The 21306-nt window shown below is 36.5% G+C and overlaps 3 protein-coding genes across 3 annotated transcripts; 1 reads left to right on the top strand and 2 right to left on the bottom strand.

Moving 5' to 3' along the window:
• Positions 1–655: 655 nt before the first annotated feature.
• Positions 656–6676, top strand: fgb (fibrinogen beta chain). The gene is made up of 12 exons (XM_087832669.1): positions 656–820; positions 2153–2271; positions 2549–2651; positions 3419–3487; positions 3704–3818; positions 4169–4275; positions 4408–4522; positions 4649–4768; positions 4858–4980; positions 5085–5179; positions 5534–5724; positions 6112–6676. The coding sequence occupies exons 1-12, from the start codon at positions 671–673 to the stop codon at positions 6341–6343; spliced, it is 1539 nt and encodes a 512-aa protein (XP_087688795.1). The 5' UTR covers positions 656–670; the 3' UTR covers positions 6344–6676.
• A 148-nt stretch (positions 6677–6824) lies between these two features.
• LOC102792529 (fibrinogen alpha chain) lies at positions 6825–11167 on the bottom strand. Its single transcript, XM_006806612.3, has 4 exons — positions 10375–11167; positions 8588–8771; positions 8338–8483; positions 6825–7977 (listed from the first exon to the last, which is right to left on the bottom strand). Exons 1-4 carry the CDS (start codon positions 10435–10437, stop codon positions 7672–7674), a joined length of 699 nt encoding a protein of 232 aa, XP_006806675.3. The 5' UTR covers positions 10438–11167; the 3' UTR covers positions 6825–7671.
• Positions 11168–12498: 1331 nt separating this feature from the next.
• Positions 12499–20361, bottom strand: fga (fibrinogen alpha chain). The gene is made up of 8 exons (XM_006806611.3): positions 20174–20361; positions 18398–18499; positions 17703–17886; positions 17170–17315; positions 16315–16413; positions 15328–15489; positions 13871–14507; positions 12499–13422 (listed from the first exon to the last, which is right to left on the bottom strand). The coding sequence occupies exons 1-8, from the start codon at positions 20324–20326 to the stop codon at positions 12722–12724; spliced, it is 2184 nt and encodes a 727-aa protein (XP_006806674.2). The 5' UTR covers positions 20327–20361; the 3' UTR covers positions 12499–12721.
• Positions 20362–21306: the final 945 nt, after the last annotated feature.

Genomic DNA, 21306 nt, shown 5'->3' with positions numbered 1-21306 from the left:
CATTTGTGCACGCATGACTCTGTGTTGATTTTAGTGATTTCATAACATTGTACATTGTACCCTTTTGGACTTAAACAAATATCAGTTGTTTCAACATCCTAACCTCCAATCAATGCATGACTCACTGCAACTTCTTCGGGAAAACCGTAAAACTGTTCTCACTGTACATTTTCTGCATTTTCCTGTCTGACTAATGAAAACAACAAAAGTAAACAGGAACCAAGGAGAGCTGGGGACAGTTCCCAACACTAAACACTCTTCACACTTCAAAGAAGACGTTATATAATTTCTCCTCTTTAATATTATGTTTTTGATATTAAAGGACAGTTGAGTTAAGGCCATTACGTTTCTAACCAATCTGCCACTCCTGAAACTAAGAATTTAAATTGTTATTTTAAAGCAATGATGCTTTTGCTGCTATCATAACATTGTTCTGAAAAAGTTTCACGAGATAGAAACAGCTTTTTAAAAACACAAGTTACCACATTTTGTGGCATTCTGCCTTTCGGCCCCTTTGCCCTTTTGTTCATTGACATTCCCCAGACTTACCTGGTGTGGCAGTGACTAAGATTGGGTAAACTGTCCCAACAGTTACGGAACAGATCAATACAAGTGGGGGAGGACGCCTACGCATGTGCAGAGATGGAGGATAAATATGTGGTAAAATCAAATGTCTGGGAGAGAAAAGGCAGTTTGGACAGAGTGTGAGAAGACTAACATCATAAAGTACACCATGAAGATACTGCTGTTGGTTTATCTGTGTGTGTATGCCGCCTGGGCACAGGACCTTGACTTTGATAACGAAGAAGATGATGACTTGGTGAGTATGTGTCTAAAGCGGAAACGTTTTTATATCACACATTTGTTTTGATTAATTCCTTTGATGAAAGGATATAGTCAATAAAATATATTAAACTTACTTTCATAGTGTATCAGTTAGCTTTTAAAAGAGTGTACACTGTGTAAAGATCTATGTTTAAAATTTCAGCTGTGTTATTACCAAAATATCTACCTGTCTATCTGTTATGTTATTTTATGAAATACATTTCTTCACAAATTGGGTCTATTTTTACTGAGAAATGCTAGAATTGAAAAAATGCATTGCTTGTTTTGTTTTATTTTTATTTATGTATCTATTTTGGTTGGGTTTATCTTTTATTTGCTTTGCACATATTAGAACTTCTCAATTCTAATTCTCAATGGACAAACGTGCTAAAACATAGATTACACATAATTTAAAAAAATAAGATCTACGTTAGGAGCTAAATTTGTTTGGGAGAAATTGAAACATGTTTTTGAAATAATTTCAAGTTTTACTTTTTAAATACAGTTCTTACCAAATTTGTCTGACCACCACCAAAAGGTTTTATGCCAGTTCTGCCCTAAATTAAGAGTAGTAGTACTGGTAATTACCAGAATCATTTTTTATGTTTATCATATGATTAATCCACCAGTATGCGTAAAATCTCTAATCAAAATTGCGTTGTTAATGCTAAGATATATTTTTTGGAAAAACAATATTGTCGATAGTAATATTGATATCCATGAGTTTTCCAATTTACTGTTTTAGAAAAGAAAATATAAGGCACACTGTATTTTATGATCAAGGTGACAAGTTACATTTAAATACTTACAGTACTAAAAAGAGAGCACTCTATATGCCATAAATAGAATGGCATAAACAAGTTTTTGATGTATTTATAAAATATTTTGGTCAGAGGGCCCGGTGGCGCCAGTGTCCGGCAGCCTCGGCTCTGTCAGTGCGCCCCAGGGCGGCTGTGGCTACACTGTAGCTTGCCATCACCAGTGTGTGAATGTGTGTGTGTGAATGGGTGGATGACTGGATGTGTAAAGTGCTTTGGGGTCCTTAAGACCAAGTAAAGCGCTATAAAAATACAGACCACTTTACAGACCATTTATTTGTGCTTCCTCATTTTTGTGACGCGGTCTAATAAATGTAGCATTTTTTAACATGATTTAATTAACCCAGATCTGTAACAATTTGAAATAAATAATCATATATGTTTATAGCATACATTGTTTCTTTAATTTTAATATTTTGGTTGTCCAGCATAGTTTTATAGTATTCTATAGTATTTATGAAATGGGAGGAAATTTGTTACTCACAGCATTTTCTTAAAATCTTCCACAGTCAACACCGGAATCAAATGGAACAGCTGTAGATGCTCGTGGTCACCGCCCACTACAAAGGGGCAGGGAGACCTTCACTGGAAATAGATATGCCCCTCCTCCTGTCAGCGGTGGTAGCAGGTAAAGCTTTTTTTTAAATAAATGAAATAAAAACAGTGAAAAGAAACAAAATCTAACGCAGCCATCCTTATGATATAGGTGAAATGTAATTAAATCTTATAGTATAAAATTGACAATAAAATTTCATTAATAATAAAATTTTGTGAAATACAGCAAAGTGGCATGATGTGGTCTGCGGTGCCACTGTAGGGGAGGTGGACGAATAAATATAAATAACAAATAATCGCCTGTATATTTGTGTGTGTTTTGTGTTTTTTTAATTATTTTTTTCACTAAGGTATCGTGGGCGCCCCACTCCTGCTCCAGTTGGTGGCCGACAGATCCAGGAGAAAGTTGAGCACCCCGAGGCAGGAGGATGTACATATGGTTCAGAGGAGATGGTAAAAAAAAAAAGATAATAGTAACACACATACAATTAAATACAGGCCAGTGGTCTTAGGTGATGTCAGGACCAGAATACTTTCCAAGAGGAAATTATGTGGTCACAGTTTCTCCAATACAGTAAGAAAAGTTCCTAACTAAACACAATTGATTAACACAATATATTGCGTAGTTACAAAATGTAACAAAATAGGTTTAATGGATACAAATAGCTCTAATATAAATATCCCAGTATATTGCACAGCTATATAGACATTAAGGTGCCCTTATTATTTTACTGTCATACTGTACTTTGATATTTTTTCTGTAGAGGATATGCAGATAGTGAGGATATGCAACTATTTGGTCCAACTAGTTACTACAATGAAAAGTAAAAAGTGCAAATTTTAGTGTTCAGTTTATTATGAATGTACCAATAAAATGCAAAGTCTGCCACAATTAGTTGATCAATGTTTGCTTCCATGCAAACTATGGGATAACCGCAGAAAGAAAGCACCATATGCCTATTTGTGACCAGGTTCACCCAGCTGAAAACTATCAGTTTCCATGAAAACTCTGCCAGCTGTCCAAAGAATGCACAATTGGTCTGTGTGACTGGGGTGTTCTTGGGAAACTTTTAATTGCTGATGTTAACTGTAGTTTTTTATTGCCTTTAAGTTACATTAATAAGCTACTTTGAAGTCAGAAAATTAGAACAAAGTCAAAGAACATGCATTTTAGTGACTCAAGATAAGTTAGCTTAACTTGTTTTGCTTTTGTCCATCAGGGTGTTTTGTGTCCCACTGGCTGCGATCTAAAGACCACGTTGGTGAAGCAAGAGAGAAATGTCAAGAGGGTAAATCAAACTTATGCAATCATTTAAAGGGCGGTAGTTGTCATCTTTAAGATCTTTCCAAGCAAACATTAGCAAAAATGTTTGCTGCTATGATTAGCAGAATAAGGTTTGGTTTGGATATGAGTTTAAACCAACTATGGGAAATCATTACTTTGTGAAAAGACTAAGTTCAACCTCCTGTATTTTTTTTTTATTTTTTGCAACTGTTTTACACAGAGCATTGACGAACTCAAGCCTCAGGTGAATGATTTAACCCAGTCCTCCAACACTGTCTTCAACTACGTCAATGGCATTTCCAACTCGCTGAGGGAGAGGCAAAGACTATCTAACGGTGCGAAAGAAATTTGCAATATAACATTGAAAATGTAAAAAAAAAAAAACCCCAAAGATTATTTATAACTATGACCTAATTAAATTAATTTGTACTGACATTACAATATATTAATTATAACTAATTGCCAGTAATTCTGCGAGTGTTACAAGTTAATAAATAAAACAAATACAATGAAATACAGTGAATTAAATACAACATTTTTAGAAAGGAAGCAAAAAAAAGTTTCTATGGTAACAATTAAACACTATTGGTTTATAATAGTTGTTTCATTAAAAACGCCTGCCTTAAAATAATATCTGAAAATGTGAAATGCTGAACATGTTTTTTCTGTTTCCCTGTGCTCTTAGACAACAGTAGGGTAGTTAGTCAGTACACCGACCGAGTGGAGGAACAGCACGCCTACATCAAAGAGATAGTGGATACTGTGTTCCCTTCCAATATCAGATTATTGCAGGTAAATAGTATAATTATAATGATACAGTGTGTCTTTCAAGTTTAGGAACCTTGTAGACTTTATATTATAGAAAATGAGGACAAAAACAGTACAATCAGCCTTGTTCTAATTTATAACATGTCATGACTCCAGGGGGTCCTGGACAAGATCAAGCTGAAGATACAGAAGCTGGAGAAGGCCATCCAGGCCCAGAGGGATGAGTGCAAGACGCCGTGCAAGACTAAATGTCCCATACCAGTAGTTTCTGGTAAGAAATGACAAAAAAAAGCTAGAGAGAGGCTATTTGCTGTAAACTCAAACGCTTAAGACTATCATGACCTGAATGACTTAGAAGCTCCACAGATGTTAAAGCTTTTTCTTTTGTTTGTTTTAGGTAAAGAGTGTGAGGACATCTTCCGTCGGGGAGGAGTAGATTCCCAGATGTATATGATCCAGCCTGATGCCTTTTACCCTCCATACAAGGTTTTCTGTGATCAGGCCTCCCAGAATGGAGGTGAGACTTTTCTTTGATCATTACTGTGATATAATGGTTTTCAGTTAAGGTTTGTCTTTTTTACATTTCCTTTTTAAATTTGTTCCCAGGATGGCTTCTTATCCAGAATAGGCTTGACGGCAGTGTTGACTTTGGTCGACGCTGGGACGAATATCGCCGTGGATTTGGAAATATTGCCTTTGATTCTGGCAAGGGTCACTGTGCGACTCCTGGTAAGAGAGTTAAAACACAAGACAAAAATGTACTGTAACCTTTTCTTAATGGTTACACTTATTTCTGGTCAGCTACTGTAATATACCTTCTTACATGCCTACAGGTGAATACTGGCTGGGTAATGACCGTATCAGTCAGCTGACTAAGACGGGCCCAACTGAGGTTCTCGTCGAGATGGAGGACTGGACAGGAGCCAAGGTGAGTTTTTAAAGGGATTGGCAGGTGCAAGAAATTATCATAGGATTAGTGAAAAAGTTTAAGCAGGATAATTGTAGACTCCTGTGAATTTTAAATGTAGAAATTTGTTTATTTGATAATAAAGCAAATTGTGTACAGTTTTGAATAGTTGGTTTAAAAAAAAGAAGCAATTTAAAAAAAAATTTTTTGAATTTAGGAAATTGGAATTTGCATTAATGGTTAGGCTCTAATAGTTAATTATCAGGAAGACATGAATGCAATATTACATAAATATCTACAAGTGTTTTCACCTACTCCTTCTAATAACTATGTCAGTTAGGAATTAAATTAAAACTGGTTTCTGCTTTTAATCAGGTCCATGCCCAGTACAACCAGTTCACTGTCCAATCAGAGACATCCAACTACGTGCTTGCTGTTGGTGGTTATTCTGGTACTGCTGGCAACTGTTTCCTGGAAGGATCTCTTGAGCTCTTTGGTGAAAACCGTACTATGACCATTCACAATGGCATGATGTTCAGTACCTACGACAGAGACAACGACAACTGGTAGGTATCCTAAAAAAAAGTAAATAATAAATTATTACTTAAAATATAAATATTAGAATACTAGCTGTAATAGCTAATTATCATGTTACTAAAATGTAAAGAAATCAAGCCCATCTTAGCATTTTGGATGACCCACAAATTTACACAACTCAGTCTGTTAAATATGTTCAAAAGGATTTTAATTGCTTTAACACCCCTCTATAAACTAAATGTGGCAGTAGTTAATACATCTACCAGCATCTAAATGTAACATAATTAATAATAACAATAATAATGATAACAATAAATATGTAATAGTATGTAATAAACGTAAATAGTAATAACTCAGATTTAGATTTTTCAGAAATATCACATTGTAACTTTACTCTTCTTGTCCGTACCAATCAGGACCCCTGGTAATCCCACCAAACAGTGCTCCAAGGAGGATGGAGGTGGCTGGTGGTACAATCGCTGCCACTCAGCCAATCCCAATGGGCGGTACTACATTGGAGGAGCCTACACACGACAGATGGCCAAGCATGGCACAGATGATGGTGTGGTGTGGATGAACTGGAAGGGCAGCTGGTACTCGCTCAAGGCTATTAGCATGAAGATCAGGCCTTACTTTGCCTCCAGATAATCCAAGAGTGTCGATGCACATAACATATAAAATAAGGTGCCAAAATAAATGGTATATGACATGCAGATTTACAAATAACTAACACTAAGTGTCAACAAACTGTAACGAGAACTAAAAAAACAAGGCTATAATAATGCAGGAGCAATGCAAGTATTAAAAATATGTTGGGGATGTCAGATAAACTTGTTACCAACAAAAGTAAGAGAAAAAAACCTAGTTGTATTAGTTGTGAGTAAATATGCTGCGATCTGTCCTTTTTTGTTATGTGTGACAACTATAAGGATGAGTTGATGCAAACTGTCCTCGACTACTCAATAAACATTGAGGAACATATTATATTGTTTGTGTTGGTTATTTCACCTAAGAAACAAAAATGTCTTTGCTATTTAAATGTTCTTTTGCTTAAACACTATGAGCACTTCTGTGACATAAATAAAACAAATCTGGCACCATTGGAAAGTTTTCTTTATAATTGACAGGGATGATATCCAGTCATCCAGTAAACTCAAGTAAACTATTTAATAAAACAGAATAAGGATACAATGGATAGCAACTTGTAACCATTCAGACAGCATTTTCACTTACACAAATAAAATTTAGTAAGTTACATACAGCAATGACTGCACAGCGAGGGTAAAGTAAATAGTTTTATTGCCTAATCATGGAGTTTGTGAGGTAAATAACAGAGGACCAAACAGGAGTGCATTGTCTGGATAATGAATGGAGGTAACAGGAGAATTTCTCAGGTTTAAAAGATGCATTGATAAGGCACAGAATTAGTAATACTGTCTACTCCCATCATCCTTTGAAAAAAGCACAGTCCATCTCTTCAATGTAATAACACAAGCTAGCTTTTGCTTGTGGGGTGTATTCTCTTGCCTGACAAAGCAGATGCTGTAAGGCACTGCCAAAAGTGGGAGTGTGCTGTGGGTGTGTTTAGGGAGATGTCACAGTAACATCCACAGACTGCATTATTCACGTTAGTAGTTTAACTATATTTAAATTCACCGAAAGGCTTTTCCCCCCCATTGTTTTTAATCAAAAATGCCCCTGGATTGAACTGTAAAACAGCATGTCATAAATCAGAGTTATTCTTCATGTTATCTCATCTATTCAAATGACATGCCACCGAAAAATATGGAAAAGACTAGCACACAAACTACTCACATTGCTGATCCAAATATAAACTGAAACGATAGCTAAACTTTGCAGATGAAACAACATAATGGTTATTTAAGTAACAAGATTACAATGTGCTTCCTTATTTTCTGTCAGCCCCATATTTAATTAAACCTTTCTACATGACTGTGATCATTTACTTCCTCTGACTACTCCAGTAGCTCCTCCAAAATGATCTGATTCTGTTCAATGTCCTCAAATTGGGTCAGTAGTTCTTTCTGGACTGTCGGGATCGTCTTGTATCCTTCAGCTGGTTTTGGGACTATGTCTATAGGCTGGAGCTTAATATGTGGGATGCCTGCAGGAGGTAAAGGTGCTTTGGCTCTTCTGTTTAGAGTCTTGTCCATGTCTTCCATGTGAGTTCGAAGGATGTGATAGTCGGGATGATCAATGCCAAATGGCAGCACAGACTGGCAAGACCCGCGACAGGCTCGTAGCTTCATGTCAATGTCCACCTGGCAACAAAAACAAGTTGAATAAGCAGTTATTCAAGCAACAAACACCATAAAGAACAAAAAACAAAGTAAGAAAAAGTATTACAAAAAATATAAATGTATCAGGTTGAACATAACTTGTCTGAAAGATGTTTCTTTGCAATAGAAGACAATAATGTCATTTATGAAATGGCATTTCATAAATACTAACTACACTGAGTTGTTTAATGTGTCAAATATAAAATAAAATGTTTTAGGGCACTAATTTAAAACATTGCAGCAATCAGTGTCAGAAGAATAAGGTAATCAACAAGTCATAAATGTAAATACAGTCAAACAATTGCACAATCGAGCAATCAATAGTATTTGTTTATGTCTTACCTCTGTTCGATATAGCTCCTCTGTCTGTTTCTGCAGTTTGCTAATCAGTTTTTTTATCTGTTGGGACAGACTCGTTGATCGTTTCTGTAGCATTGTGAAATTTCTGCCCAATTCTTCTGCTTGTTCCACAAATTTCAGATTAAACACTAGAGATGAAATTCTGCATTAGTAACTCAGCATTACTTTAGTAAGTATTTACGAATTATTTTATCCACAAGCACAAATCCAAACATCCCCAAAGAGTCTTAACTGCATCTGTTGATGATGACTCGACGGTTAAAGTTGTATATGTGAGTCATTGTAGTCATGGACTTCTCTGTTGCATCTTCATACATCTCTGCTGTTTTACACACCTCCCGCAGTTTTCTTTCCACTTTGTTTTCCATCTGTGAGATCAAACCTTGGAGTCTGCAGCCAGACGGGCATTTAGAAAACTTTGGAGAAGGACAAGAGAACAGGTCAGGTTGGCAGTGCATCATAGTAACAGGTCATTCTGAGTTATCATGCATCATAACAACAAAAAAACCATCTTATTTACACTTTGCCTTTTAGATTTTTCAGAGTAATGCTAGTACAGTACAGAGCCCCGCAGGGGACATGGGAGAAAAATAAATTAAGACGGACTTTTGAGAGATCTCGCAAAACAAACTCGGGATCTCGCAAAACGTTTGCGAGATCTCGCAAAACAAACTAGGAATCTCGCAAAACTTTTACGAGATCTCGCAAAAGTTTTAGCCACATTCTTCGGCCTTCGACCTCCCGTTAGCTCGAAGCTAATGGGAGGTCGAGACCTACTACAGCCGGGAGGAACACCGCTTTCCTGGCACATCGTGTCTCAACCTCCCGGTCGGCTTCGAGCTGGCGTCCGAAGAATGCGGCAAAAGTTTTGTGAGATCCCAAGTTTGTTTTGCGAGATCTCACAAAAGTCTGTCTTATTTTTTTTTCTCCCATGTCCCCTGCGGGGCTCCGTAGTAAAGTGGTAGCACAGTGCTGGGTTGAAATAATTCAAATAATTAGACAACTGCTAATTAAGCCATGTTGTAGGACTGTCCTTCATAACAATCAATTGTTATCAGTGGTGCCAGAGTATTCATGAATTATACTAATAACACTTAGTTCACGAGTAACTATTTATTTTAAGACAGATTACAAAGAAAAAATTGAAACTTTAAAGAAATCTTTCCAAATTCTTTACCAACTTTGAAAGTTAGTCTACATCTTGCTAGCTGTTGGATGTGTGTCAGTGCATGGGCTACAGATAAAACAAACTGGAATTGATTGAAACAATTTCATTATTGCCATTTTTCTCAAATTAACTGGCTTAATGGTTAATGTGGTTATGTCCTTTTTTGGGAAGAAGAGGGGATGTCTTGTTTTTATTCTAGGATGTGTAACTGTAATGATAACCCCACTGATCTCAAACAGGGAAGGATATCAGAACAGATGTAGTTACTGCTTAAACAGCTTAAACCTTTTGACTGATGTATTTTAGATTGCGATCCCTGACAAATAAAAGCAAGATAAAAAGTACTTTAGGTGTGCTAGTTTAAGTTTTCGAGCAATTGTGTAATAATACATAAGTCGACTGAAAATGTTTAAATTCTACCAGTTATCAAGAGCAAATCCTGGATTCAATTCAAAGTTTTTGTAGATGTCATCTGTGCGCTTTGCACTTCAGCTAAAGGTGGCTGCTTGTGTGATTTTCTGCCTATTGGTTTATGGGACTGAGCAAGTCAATAAATGCTGGTTTGCTGGTTTTCTAACATAGTGACCTCTTTCAGTATGGCTGGTCACCTTTGGCTAAAGCTAACATGTGGTGGTCAAGAGTACTGGACACCAAAACCCAAGTGCTCTCGTCCTCTCAAAGAGGGCACTTAGGTTGGTTTCGCTCATGTTTTTTGGGAATTTCTTTTAATTTAAGCTCAAGAAACTCAAATTATTTGCACATCCTGATATTATAATGGTTTAAACTAGCAAATAATTTTCTTTATAGTACTCATCAATAGAGTTGTATTTATGTACTTGTATGCTTCTTACCCAGTCATCATCTAAACACAGCGGGGTCTCTAGTTTTGCTTGACATTGCTGCTTCCTGTACATCTGGGTTGCACTGGGGGATGGTCGGCCATCTTCATTCTGCTGTTTGAACCTGATACACACTGCAGAGAGGGAAAAAAAAATCCACCTTCAACTGTGCTCCAATTCAAATAGGACAGTACAAACAAAATGTGATTTGCGTGCACTTTCTTGTGTTTATTTTGTGTCACTGATGGAACTTGTGGACCGTACAAAGATCAGTAACTTAGGGGTTGTTATTTAACATTTCCACATGAAAAACAAGCACAAAATCAATAATAGTATTGGAACTGTGAGGTGAAAATGGGCTCTGTGGATAAAAAGCATAAAAGATAACTTTCCAATGTCCTTATCACCAGGCCAGAGATAAAAACAATGACCATAAAAACTAATTACATAAAAAACACGAGGATGTTACAGTTAAAATGTTATCTTTATGTAGATCCTGTTGTTATGTTGCATACTAATCTGCACTAGACCACATTGGTGCTTTTATTTTTAATGCCCTCTATGGGTTATATACAGTATCACAGATATTGCTAGTCACAGTTGGTATTTAAATAGTTGATTCTTATAGAGAGCTTTTCTTCTCTCTTGGAGCACTCAAAGCATCTTTTCATTTAAATCAATTCAAATAAATTGTATCCAGAGTGCCTTGGTAACTTTTACAGTTGTATGTCTCATTTAATTGTTATTTATAGGCAAATAAACTGAATGTGCCTTTTTTATACTGAAATTTGAGCTGTCACACTGAACAAAATGTTCGTAAGTTCATGTTCATGTTTGTAAGTAAAATAACTGCTATCTGGCATCTTAATCATAATCTAAAGATGCGCTTTATTATATGGTAAAAAAAAATACATTTTAATAAATAATAAAATACATTTTAAAATTGATGGATAATAATAATTATATTTTAGCATTAGAAATATAATTTTGATTAGAGTTTGCACACACTGATGAATTAACCATTAAAGATTCTCGTTATTATAAATACTTTTAATTTAGGACAGCTTTGCCTTACAATGTGAAGTGCCTTGAGGAAACTGCTGTGTTATTTGGTGTTATATAAATAAAACTGAACTGAATTGAATTTAACAAAAAAAAAATACATTAAGTGACAGCCTAATAAATGTATTAGGTCATCTATATGTGAGATTTTTGTTATTTCTTTTAAATGAAAACACCGACTTTGTTCCTTTAGAAATCTGAGGACTCTTAACTCAGTATTTTGAAGCACAGATCAAAGAATGTGATACTGTTACAAGTTTCAGGGTTTAAAACAAAGGGATACTCAGATCTCCTTTATAGAATGACTTGTGCATAACATTTTTAATGCCTTCTGAATACTTTTTCTTATTTTTGGTAATAATACTTAATCACTATCTTGTTTTCACATTCATGTTTTTTAATCTTGTAATCTTTATGTAGTTCCTGTTGTTTTGATGCCTAAATTCAGCAATGCACATTGCCATATAAATTTTTGAAGTTTTGAATTATTATTATCATTAGTAGTAGTAGTATTTCTTGCACTATATCATATTGTATAAGAACTTTTTGTCACCAGTTCCTTGTGTATACACATTCGACAATACTTGCTTCTTGCGCGAGTTCAATTTGCATGTTATGTGTGCTAACACGTCATCATCAACCCAGCAACTCTAAGAAGGAAGGAAGACAACACAACAATAAATACAATTCATCAAACACAGAATGACTTAGCATGGTTAACTGCTTTACTTTTCAGCGGCAATCTTTGACACTACAAACTAGACATACCCATTCAGAATATTTTAACATATATTTTGTATTACTCACATTATGAAATAATATATCCTTATATTGCGCTTCATTTTTAAAATATTAATAGCAAAGTGAGTGCCAGTTATACATACAGTCTATAAGAGCATATCAATACTCCTAATACCCGGTTATTTTACATGTGGTTTATTACTCTGCAACCATGTGGTTTAATATTTTGATAGATTTTGTACATATTTTCTATCTTTAAGTTTCAATTCAAGTAAATATGATTAAACTCGAGTTATTTATTTAGCGGGAAATGAGAACACAAACCACAGTGAGTAAAGTGAACACTGAGTCTTTATTGATTGAGCAGAGTTCAGTGGTTGAGAAACACGAAAAACATTGGGTCACTGCAAGAACATTGGACTGGTAGTGCTAACAAAAGAATCAATACTGTTTACACAGCATGCTCACAAACAGAAAGTACTTATTGCACAGATAGATTGATTCTACCTTTGGGTTTTTGTCCTCTGGTTGTTATCTATTCACCTGTTTTTTCAAGTTAAAAAGCAGTTGGTCGGATAAACATCCGAACAGTTTTCAGGCTGTAATTTGCTGGTTTGTAAGTCACCCACACAACTCCATTCTCAGTTCCATGTGGGATGTTAGTTTTGGGGTCATATGTGCCTTTATAATAAATACCGTTTAAATTAGCTGACTGGCAGTTATTGTACCACCACCCACCCCCATAAATCTCTGCACAATTATGCTCCGATCTATCGTTATCTTTGTCGAAGGTGCTGAATTTCATTCCATTGTGGGATAAATCCGATGCTTTTGGCATTAATAGAGCATCCCCAGCATCCCCGCTGTATGTGGAGACATGCAGCTGGTACCCCTCCTCCTCTGATCCTACCCGTATAGTGTACTCTGCACTGGCTACAGCACCTTCCCAGTCCTCCAGTTCAACTTTCAGCATAGTCTCACTTTCATTACTTAGCAAGTGGAGGTTCTGGTTGCCTAACCAAAACTCGCCTTTGCCCTGAGTGTCCACTGATCCAAACCCATTGCGGTATTCAACCCAGCTGCGGTTGAAGCTGACTGCACCACTCTCTCGCTGCTGGACTAACAACCACCCTCCCATAATACCCTCCTGCTGGCAGTAAACATCCACTACTGCCTCAGAGTCGGTGCCGCCAGGTTTGATCTTAAACAGGCCATTTGTTTCCCCATTCAGATGGTTCTGGTAGATTTCGACGCAATCTGTAAACAGAGAGGGGCATACCGCAAACCGCGAGTTAGCGTGGACTGGCTAAAACGGACACTTCACCGACAAAAGCTAAACTTGCTGGTAGTCGATTCTTCATCTCCTGATCTCTATGTTAAACACTCTTTTGTGGCAAATAAGCCTGTGGCTAGCAGGAGGGATGTGGGTGGTGATATTTTCAGGATTTTTGGAGAGTTTGGTTAATCGCTAATCAGGAATTTGTTAATTGGTAAACTATCGATGAGAAATATGTTTTTATCAAATGTATTATATGGGAAATCTTAAAATATTTAAACTCCAGAAACAAACAACAAAAAATGCTGTATTCACTTATCATTTTGGTACATAGGGCTAGCTAGCAAGCTATCTGATGCTAATGCATGCTATCTAGCTAATCATTTTCTTCTTGGCTTTGTATATTTTACTCCAGGTCAGTTTCAGTACCTTTTCCTACATAATCCGCCTGGCGTTCGATTCGTGATGCGACCTTCACACTCCTGGCGTGAAAATCAGGAACATCATCTTCTGTATTGTCAGTCAGAAACGCGCCAAGGTCGAGCCCGACATCAGAGTCGAATGGATCGCTAAACCCAGTTTTGGTATTTCCAGAGACGCTGCCCTTAGTGCTGCTGAGATGTACGGTCTTGGTGGAGCCAGTAGAAGAAGATGAAGATGTATGGCCGAGAGAGGGGAACAAGGAGCTTATCCCACCCTTGGTGAAGCCTCCTGTCACCTGGCATCCGGGTCCTCCTTCTATCACCTCCTCTGTCCTTTCCACTGGCCCATCGCTTGTATGAACCACAGTTGTTCGGGTTCTCTTGGTGCAGGTGATGGTTTTGGTGGACACATGACTTGTACTGGGTTGGCCGAGGCTATGCGACCCTCCACCCAAACCAAACGTGTCCGCGTCGCCACGACCACTAATCTCGGTGATAGATTTAGATGATGTGGAAGAAGTGGACGATGAAGATGAGGAGGATGAGGATGTAGACGAAGGGAAGGAAGTACCTGGGACCTTGGAAACAGTTGCTGGGGATGAGCTAGAGCCTTCCTCTTCCAGGACCAAATGGACAGTCCTCACCTAGAAAAAGAAAAGAGAAAAAAACTCTTAAGGAATATTGGTTCAGTGAAAGTTCTTTTTTATACAAATATAGAGCAATATTAACAGAATTTGATGAAATGATAGATCCTGCTCAAGAAGAAGAATGGTTTCCAACTTCCGGAAGGTCAGTAACTCAATAGCTGCTTCTTGTTTGAGAAGTCCCTGACATTTTTTTCGTGGTGCCATAACAATTCCCAATAAATGTTTGTGAAACATAAAAGCCTAAAGTTTCCAAACATACAGTACAGTTAACCAAATAAGAACCACAAACCAAAAGGAATCAAATTTTAGGGTATTTAAAATTAAATAGAATTGAACTAAATGCTGTCAAACGTTTTAAAAAGACTAAACTGTCAATAACAAATGTCAGTTGATATCAAAATTTGATATGTCTGCTTCCTCTGGGTCTTAGAACTCCACTAGTGGGCAATCCAAGGGGACAAAAAGTGCTCCAAAGTAGCATAAAACAATCAAACACTAGCTCACTGGTGCAAGATGTAAACAATGGGAAGCATTTACTTAAGATTTTCATCAATCACTGCATCACCGCTTAGAGTTAGGATTAACATTTTAGCCACATGGTAAAGATGCATAGTTTTAGAAATGAGGCGCTTAGCTTTCAGAGAATGTCAACTAAAGGCAATTTTGGCCTTCTCTCTCTCCTATTGTAAGATTTCCATTTGAAGTACATGAAAATGCCATATTAATAGTTATTTTTGAATATACCTCTAAACCTGAAAAGTTACCAGCAACGTAATGGTTGTTAAGAGATGAAATCTAAATGTGACGACTCTCTTACATCAGGGAACTGGTCTGCAGTCTGCTGTCCTGCTGCTCCGTTAACGGCCCCGGATTTGAAGTTGCTATCCACAACCATGTCCCTTAGCGGCCTGCTCTTCATCACGTACAGCGTCCCCACAGTCTCGACATTCTGGGGTGCCTGGGAGTCTAACTGCTGGACCTGGAAAGACAGACAGAAAGAGAAGTTCACAACCTAATGTTGGGAAAAATTCAATTGTCAGAAGAATGACAAACACAAATCTTACACAAAAATATATTTTTATTAATTCTGAAAAAATTGAATATAAAAATGGTCACAACTAAATATTTTGACTTTTTAACAAATATAACTTTTTCTGTATCTTTGAATTTATTACCTTTCAAAAAACAGCCAATAAAAACATTTTTTCTCAATGATGTTTTGGCTTGGTGGGATGAGCAGGTGACCATATCCTGTATGATTAGACTGGCCGACCCGGGTTTGAGTCCAACCCGCAACCCTTTAAACTTTAAACCACTTTTAACAGATGTGAAGTAATAACTTTATTTCGGTGACAAAAGTAATGGCAAACTGCAAATGGGTGAAAACTGTGAAGACTCATTGTCAGTTATAGCAAATTATTTAAGTTCTTCATGTCAAGGGTGGCACAAGTTATTAAGTTTTGGGGGCAATTACAGTTCTGCATAGAGCAGGTTTGGGTAGCTTTTAAAAATACTTCTTTTTCCATTTAAAAATAGGAAAAATAAGTTTTTTCCAAGGTTATCTCTATTGGTCAATAAAATGGGACAGATATTCAAAAACCTAAGAAATTGTGAGAGGTGAAATTACTTGGACTTAAAATGTATTTAAAACAGCAGATTACTCGAGATAGCTGGTGTTTCACTGTATGCAAACCCCACAATTAGTTATTTATTGACTCACTCTGCTGATTGGCACTTTAATGAACTTGTTTTTAATTTATTCACCCTTAACTGGGTGGATAGATGTGGTCGCTTGAATTCTCACCTGTTTAGTCAAGGTGACATAGCTTTCCGTGTCCACCTGGTACTCAGAGTAGCTTGCACAGGAGCCTTTGCAGGAACGAAGTTTCATATCAATATCCACCTGAAAGAGGAGATCAAGTTTTTTTTTTTTTTAAATGTGAAACCCAAGAGTAAAAAAAAAATTGTAAAACTAGCTTGTAAAAAAGTTTTAAATATATGTGAACAAATTCATTCTGCCATTGTAACATATCTTTACAATAAAAAACAATATTTTACTGCTTCTCACTGTTACACAGGTGCCATAAAAAGATTTTACTTTAATCTGACCTTTTGATTAATTAATATTCAGAGTTTTGTCAGAAGTTGAGCTACAAATCTGAATATATCCATGTGTAGATATTTATTATACTGATTTATGTTGATTTATTGTGTCCTGTCTTCTTTCCCTCACCCCCAACTGGTCACGGCAGATGGATGTCCCTCCCTGAACTTGGTTCTGCTGTTTCTTCCTGTTAAAGGGAGTTCTTCCTTCCTATTGTCACCAACGGCTTGCTTTAAGGGTTCAATGGATTGTTGGAGTTTTCTCTGTATTATTCTAAGGTCTTTACCTTACAGCATAAAGGAACTAGAGGTGACTGTTGTTGTGATTTGGCGCTGGCTAAGTGATTTTTAAAATGTTCTTATTTTCTTTCTTCTAGACTTCTGAAACCTGTGGCTTCACTACTGTAGGTTACAGGTATTTCAATGTTTTTGCATAGTCAACTATCCTCAGTACTTTAAAACTTTCTTCTCTAGTGCTTTTGTAAATACTTTTAAGGATGTTCTTGTCATGTTTTTTATGCAAACATGTATTTTTGACTGTGCTGGCTTGGTATACCTCCAGTCTCTGCATCTCTGTGACCTGGTCTTTGACCTGATCCCTCAGGGCTGCCAGGACAGTCATCTGTTTGTCGATTTTAATCTTCATGTCTGTGATCCTCTGACGAAGATTCTGGGCCAATTCAAAGTAGTTGTTGTCGCTGCCTAGTAGAAGAAAACAGGAAACATTTAGTTTAATAAATGGATGGATTGATTCTTACTTTTGTTTAAATGCATTTTGTCAGCTGTCCAGAGATGGGAGGGTTCTGCTGGATATAAATAATTGAGATAATATTGGGAATAAAACAACATGATAGCTTCCACAAACTGGTGCACACTCCCATGTCCCATTTCTTTCTGCTAAATATCTTTTAAATATGACTGTGTACACCTTTAAAGCAGCTTGTTAGGGTTGCACTTTTGATCAGTTTATGCAGATATTTATTTAACTGTGAAACAACTTCCAGGTATCCTATAACCACCTAGACTGGGTTCCTGTAACCATTAAACTCTTGACTGGGAAACAGAAGAAGTGCACAAAGCCACACTAACCAGCGTCAGTGGTTAGCTTTTCTTTCAAGTAGTTGTAGGTCTGTTTCGACACCGTATCAGCGGAGCGATGTTTGGCCCTGTTTTGATCCAGCAGGCTGCGGATTTTCTCGATCTTCTTCAGCATATTGTGATCATATTTCTCCATCAGACCCTGGATCCTGCAGCCTGATGGACATTTAGGGCCCTAATGGATGACCAAAGAGAAGACATAATTATTCCTTATTTCTGTGTCACATGAAAATCAGAGTCATTTAATATAGAACAACAGGTTATTCTAATAATTGGCTAATAATTACAACCAGAGGCACAAAAGCTCCAGTCTGGCCCGGATTTTAGATTCTGTAGTGTATTTTCACAATTTTTCATACCCATAAAGACCTCCCTCATGGTCATTCACAATATACCATTTATTATAGATTTCTGTCATTTTAAGCATTAATTATTGCAATCGGCTCGTGCTGTCAGATTTCCTTCACTTATTATAGCAGCATCTCTGTATCATATATAAACACTAAGACATAATTTTGAAATCTTATCGATTAAGTACATAGTTAGATTTTTGCAATGACAGAAACTGGAATTTCACCAGTCCAGCTTTCTTGTAAACATTGAATCTTAAAACTGCACACATTCATTGAGGTCAATAAGAACTTTGCCTAGCTTGAGCTGTGAGAGACAACAGAGAATCTGCATACCCATTCGACGTCTGTGCAGAAAGGCCATTCCTTCTCAGTGGCACATTTTTCACTTCTGGTGCCCTGCTCCACCGGACGAGCTCCCCTGGGATCAACCTGGGCCTAGACGAAGACAAGAAAGTCAACATTGTTTTAGTTAGGGCAGAAAACATAGCTATTGTCTCTGGTTGTTCTTGGTGTACAATGGATTTTTGAGGGGTGACTATGCACATATAGTTGCAAGCAAAGAGTCTTTGTGACAGAGCAGCTATTTTAGTCCATTTGGTCTACAACAAGGACTTTTACAATGTAACCCTACTTAAACAAAACCCTGGTTAAAGGCTTGGTGATACATTCTGAACTTCTTTAATAAATCTAACTAAAAATCTTAAAAACAGATGCTGCACATCAAACATGTACATTATAACACGTATAACCAATTTCAATTGAACTGCTCAAATTAGGAGGTGTTTCTTTGGAATAATATTAGTGACCAAAAATACTTAAATTGTTTGCTTCTTACCCACAAATAAAGATTTTATTAATAATATTTATAAAGTAAAATCCACAATTACAATAATTATATAAGCAAATTTATTTATTGCAAATTTATTTTGAAATGTACTCAATTTTATACTGTTATTAGTACATAATTATTTTTCTTATCATCCTCCTAGGACCCTGGGGTGGATGTGGCTCAGGTGGTAGAGCAGATCAACTACTGATTGGAAGGTTGGTGGTTTGATTCCTGGCTGCCCCAGTCTGCATGCCAAATATCCTTGGGCAAGATACTAACCCCAAGTTGCCCTCCGATGCGTTCATCGGAGTGTGAATGTGTGTGAATGCTTATTAGTTGCACTTGAGTTTAGAAGTGCTTGTATGAATGGGTGAATGAGGCATGTTGTATACAGCGCTTTGAGTACTCCGGGAGAGTAGAAAAGCGCCATATAAGAATCGGTCCATTTACCTGGCGTCCACATATGTGGACATCACATTTTGGGTTATTTAGACCAAAATACTTGATTTTGCTCTACAAAGGCCTGATATCCACTTACGAGGACATTATACTGCTACTGTTCTATCGAAATATTAAATGAATATCCTCATATGCGGCTCTCATTTTTTTTAGAGAAAAAAAATCAGGTAAAAAAAAAAAATCAGGTAATCCTTTGTTTTTACATTCATCTGGCCCCAATATGCTCAAATATCAAAGAGAAATTAAGAATGCATGCCATGGAAAAGTTCGGGTCTTAGGAGGTTAAATATTACATACGAAAATTTTAGGTAAGTGGTAGTTAATCAGTCTGCAGTATTTAAATAACTGGCTTTAAATAATATATATAAAAACTGTAAGTATAAATGAAGCTGTTTTGTTAGGTCTGCTAACAACATCCTTTATTTGAATTCTTAAAACAGCTAAAGATAGTGACTGTTTCTTTGATTGATCAGTATTCAGCATTCTGCTCAAGCCAACGTCCACAACTTCTAAATCTTTTGTTACTATATTCATATAAATCAATAATAATAATAATAATTACCAGAAATATATCTAATAAACTTAGGTAGTAAAATAAAAGAGTAAATAATGAATAAGACAGTGCGCTCGACATCTTTATAAATAGAACAGCCAAATTCTATGTTCATGTATTCATATCAGTAAATAATAGTGATCAGTAAATACATAATTATTCTTGTTATTTATTAAACAACACATAATATAAAGTAAAATGACAAAAAAATAAATAAATTCAGCGCCACATCTTTGTAAAATTATTTAAAAACATCAGAGAAACTCACCAGTGTTGAGGACACACATATCAGACACAAAAGGAAACAGAGTCGCTCCATCGTTGCTGTTTCTGTGTGAAGAGTTGTTGCTGAATGATTTTCTAACGCTGCTCTCTGATCATTTGAAGCCTCCAGGTTCAGTTTCACAAACCAGTGAGTCATCAGCAAACACTGCTCAGGTCAGATCAGAGTTGAGCAACAGCTTCTAATCAATGTGTTTGTTGTACTGTGTGTATCTTTACTCAAAAATAATGCATTCAAACACACACACACACACACACACACACCCACACACACACACACTAAAGTCAAACATGCTGCCTACTCAGTTCGGTTGCAGCAGGATTTCCTGTCAGTTCCTGTACATTTTGCACCAACCAAATAGTGACAAACACCAATGACACTAACATTGACTCAACTGAACTCAATCAGAAAAGGGCAACAAAAACATTAGAGGATTTTAAAATGATGGAATAGAGTTTCTATTTACTCCCATTTTACAGCATTACCGTGGGTTTTGTTAAAATATAAATGAATATCTCCATATTAATATTACATGCATCAGAAAAATGTCATTTATTTACCACCTTTCAATACAAAGATTACAAAGCGCTTCACAAAAAAGTACGAGAGAATAAAAAAGTTAACTACACACAGGTAAAAAAAATGCAATGATAAAATGTATAATAATTTTTAAATAACAATAATGATTTAGCTTCTCAAGTTAAGGTGTATGTGTATAAGCCGCTTAGCTAAAGCTTCATATTTACATTCTCTTTCTAAGGTAAACCATGAGGTAAATGTATATAAAATCAATCGAATCATAAGTACTTCGTCACCAAAGACTTTATATTAAAAATGGTTGGTGTCCAGATCTGAAAAGTCCTTTCTTTTTCATGTGTATATGCTGCTCCTTTGTTGGCATTCACACTATGAAGCTTGAGTGGATGTAGCCACCATTGCTTTTACACTTCAACATGAGGCTTTTGGCTGCACCCATGTTGGATTTTTAGACCCAGATGTTACGTTTTCTGGATAAAAGTGTGGAGTGCTAAGTTAGCAGCTTGGTCCTTATGAACTGAACAGATCAAATGCAGAGATGCATATCAGCTAATTAGTGCTTAGCATCACAAAATAAAACT

The sequence above is a fragment of the Neolamprologus brichardi genome, chromosome 3 (assembly GCF_056152115.1).
Source record: "Neolamprologus brichardi isolate AB-2024 chromosome 3, ASM5615211v1, whole genome shotgun sequence".
Classification (NCBI taxonomy): Eukaryota; Metazoa; Chordata; class Actinopteri; order Cichliformes; family Cichlidae; genus Neolamprologus; species Neolamprologus brichardi.
This window is presented reverse-complemented; position numbering and strand designations above follow the sequence as displayed.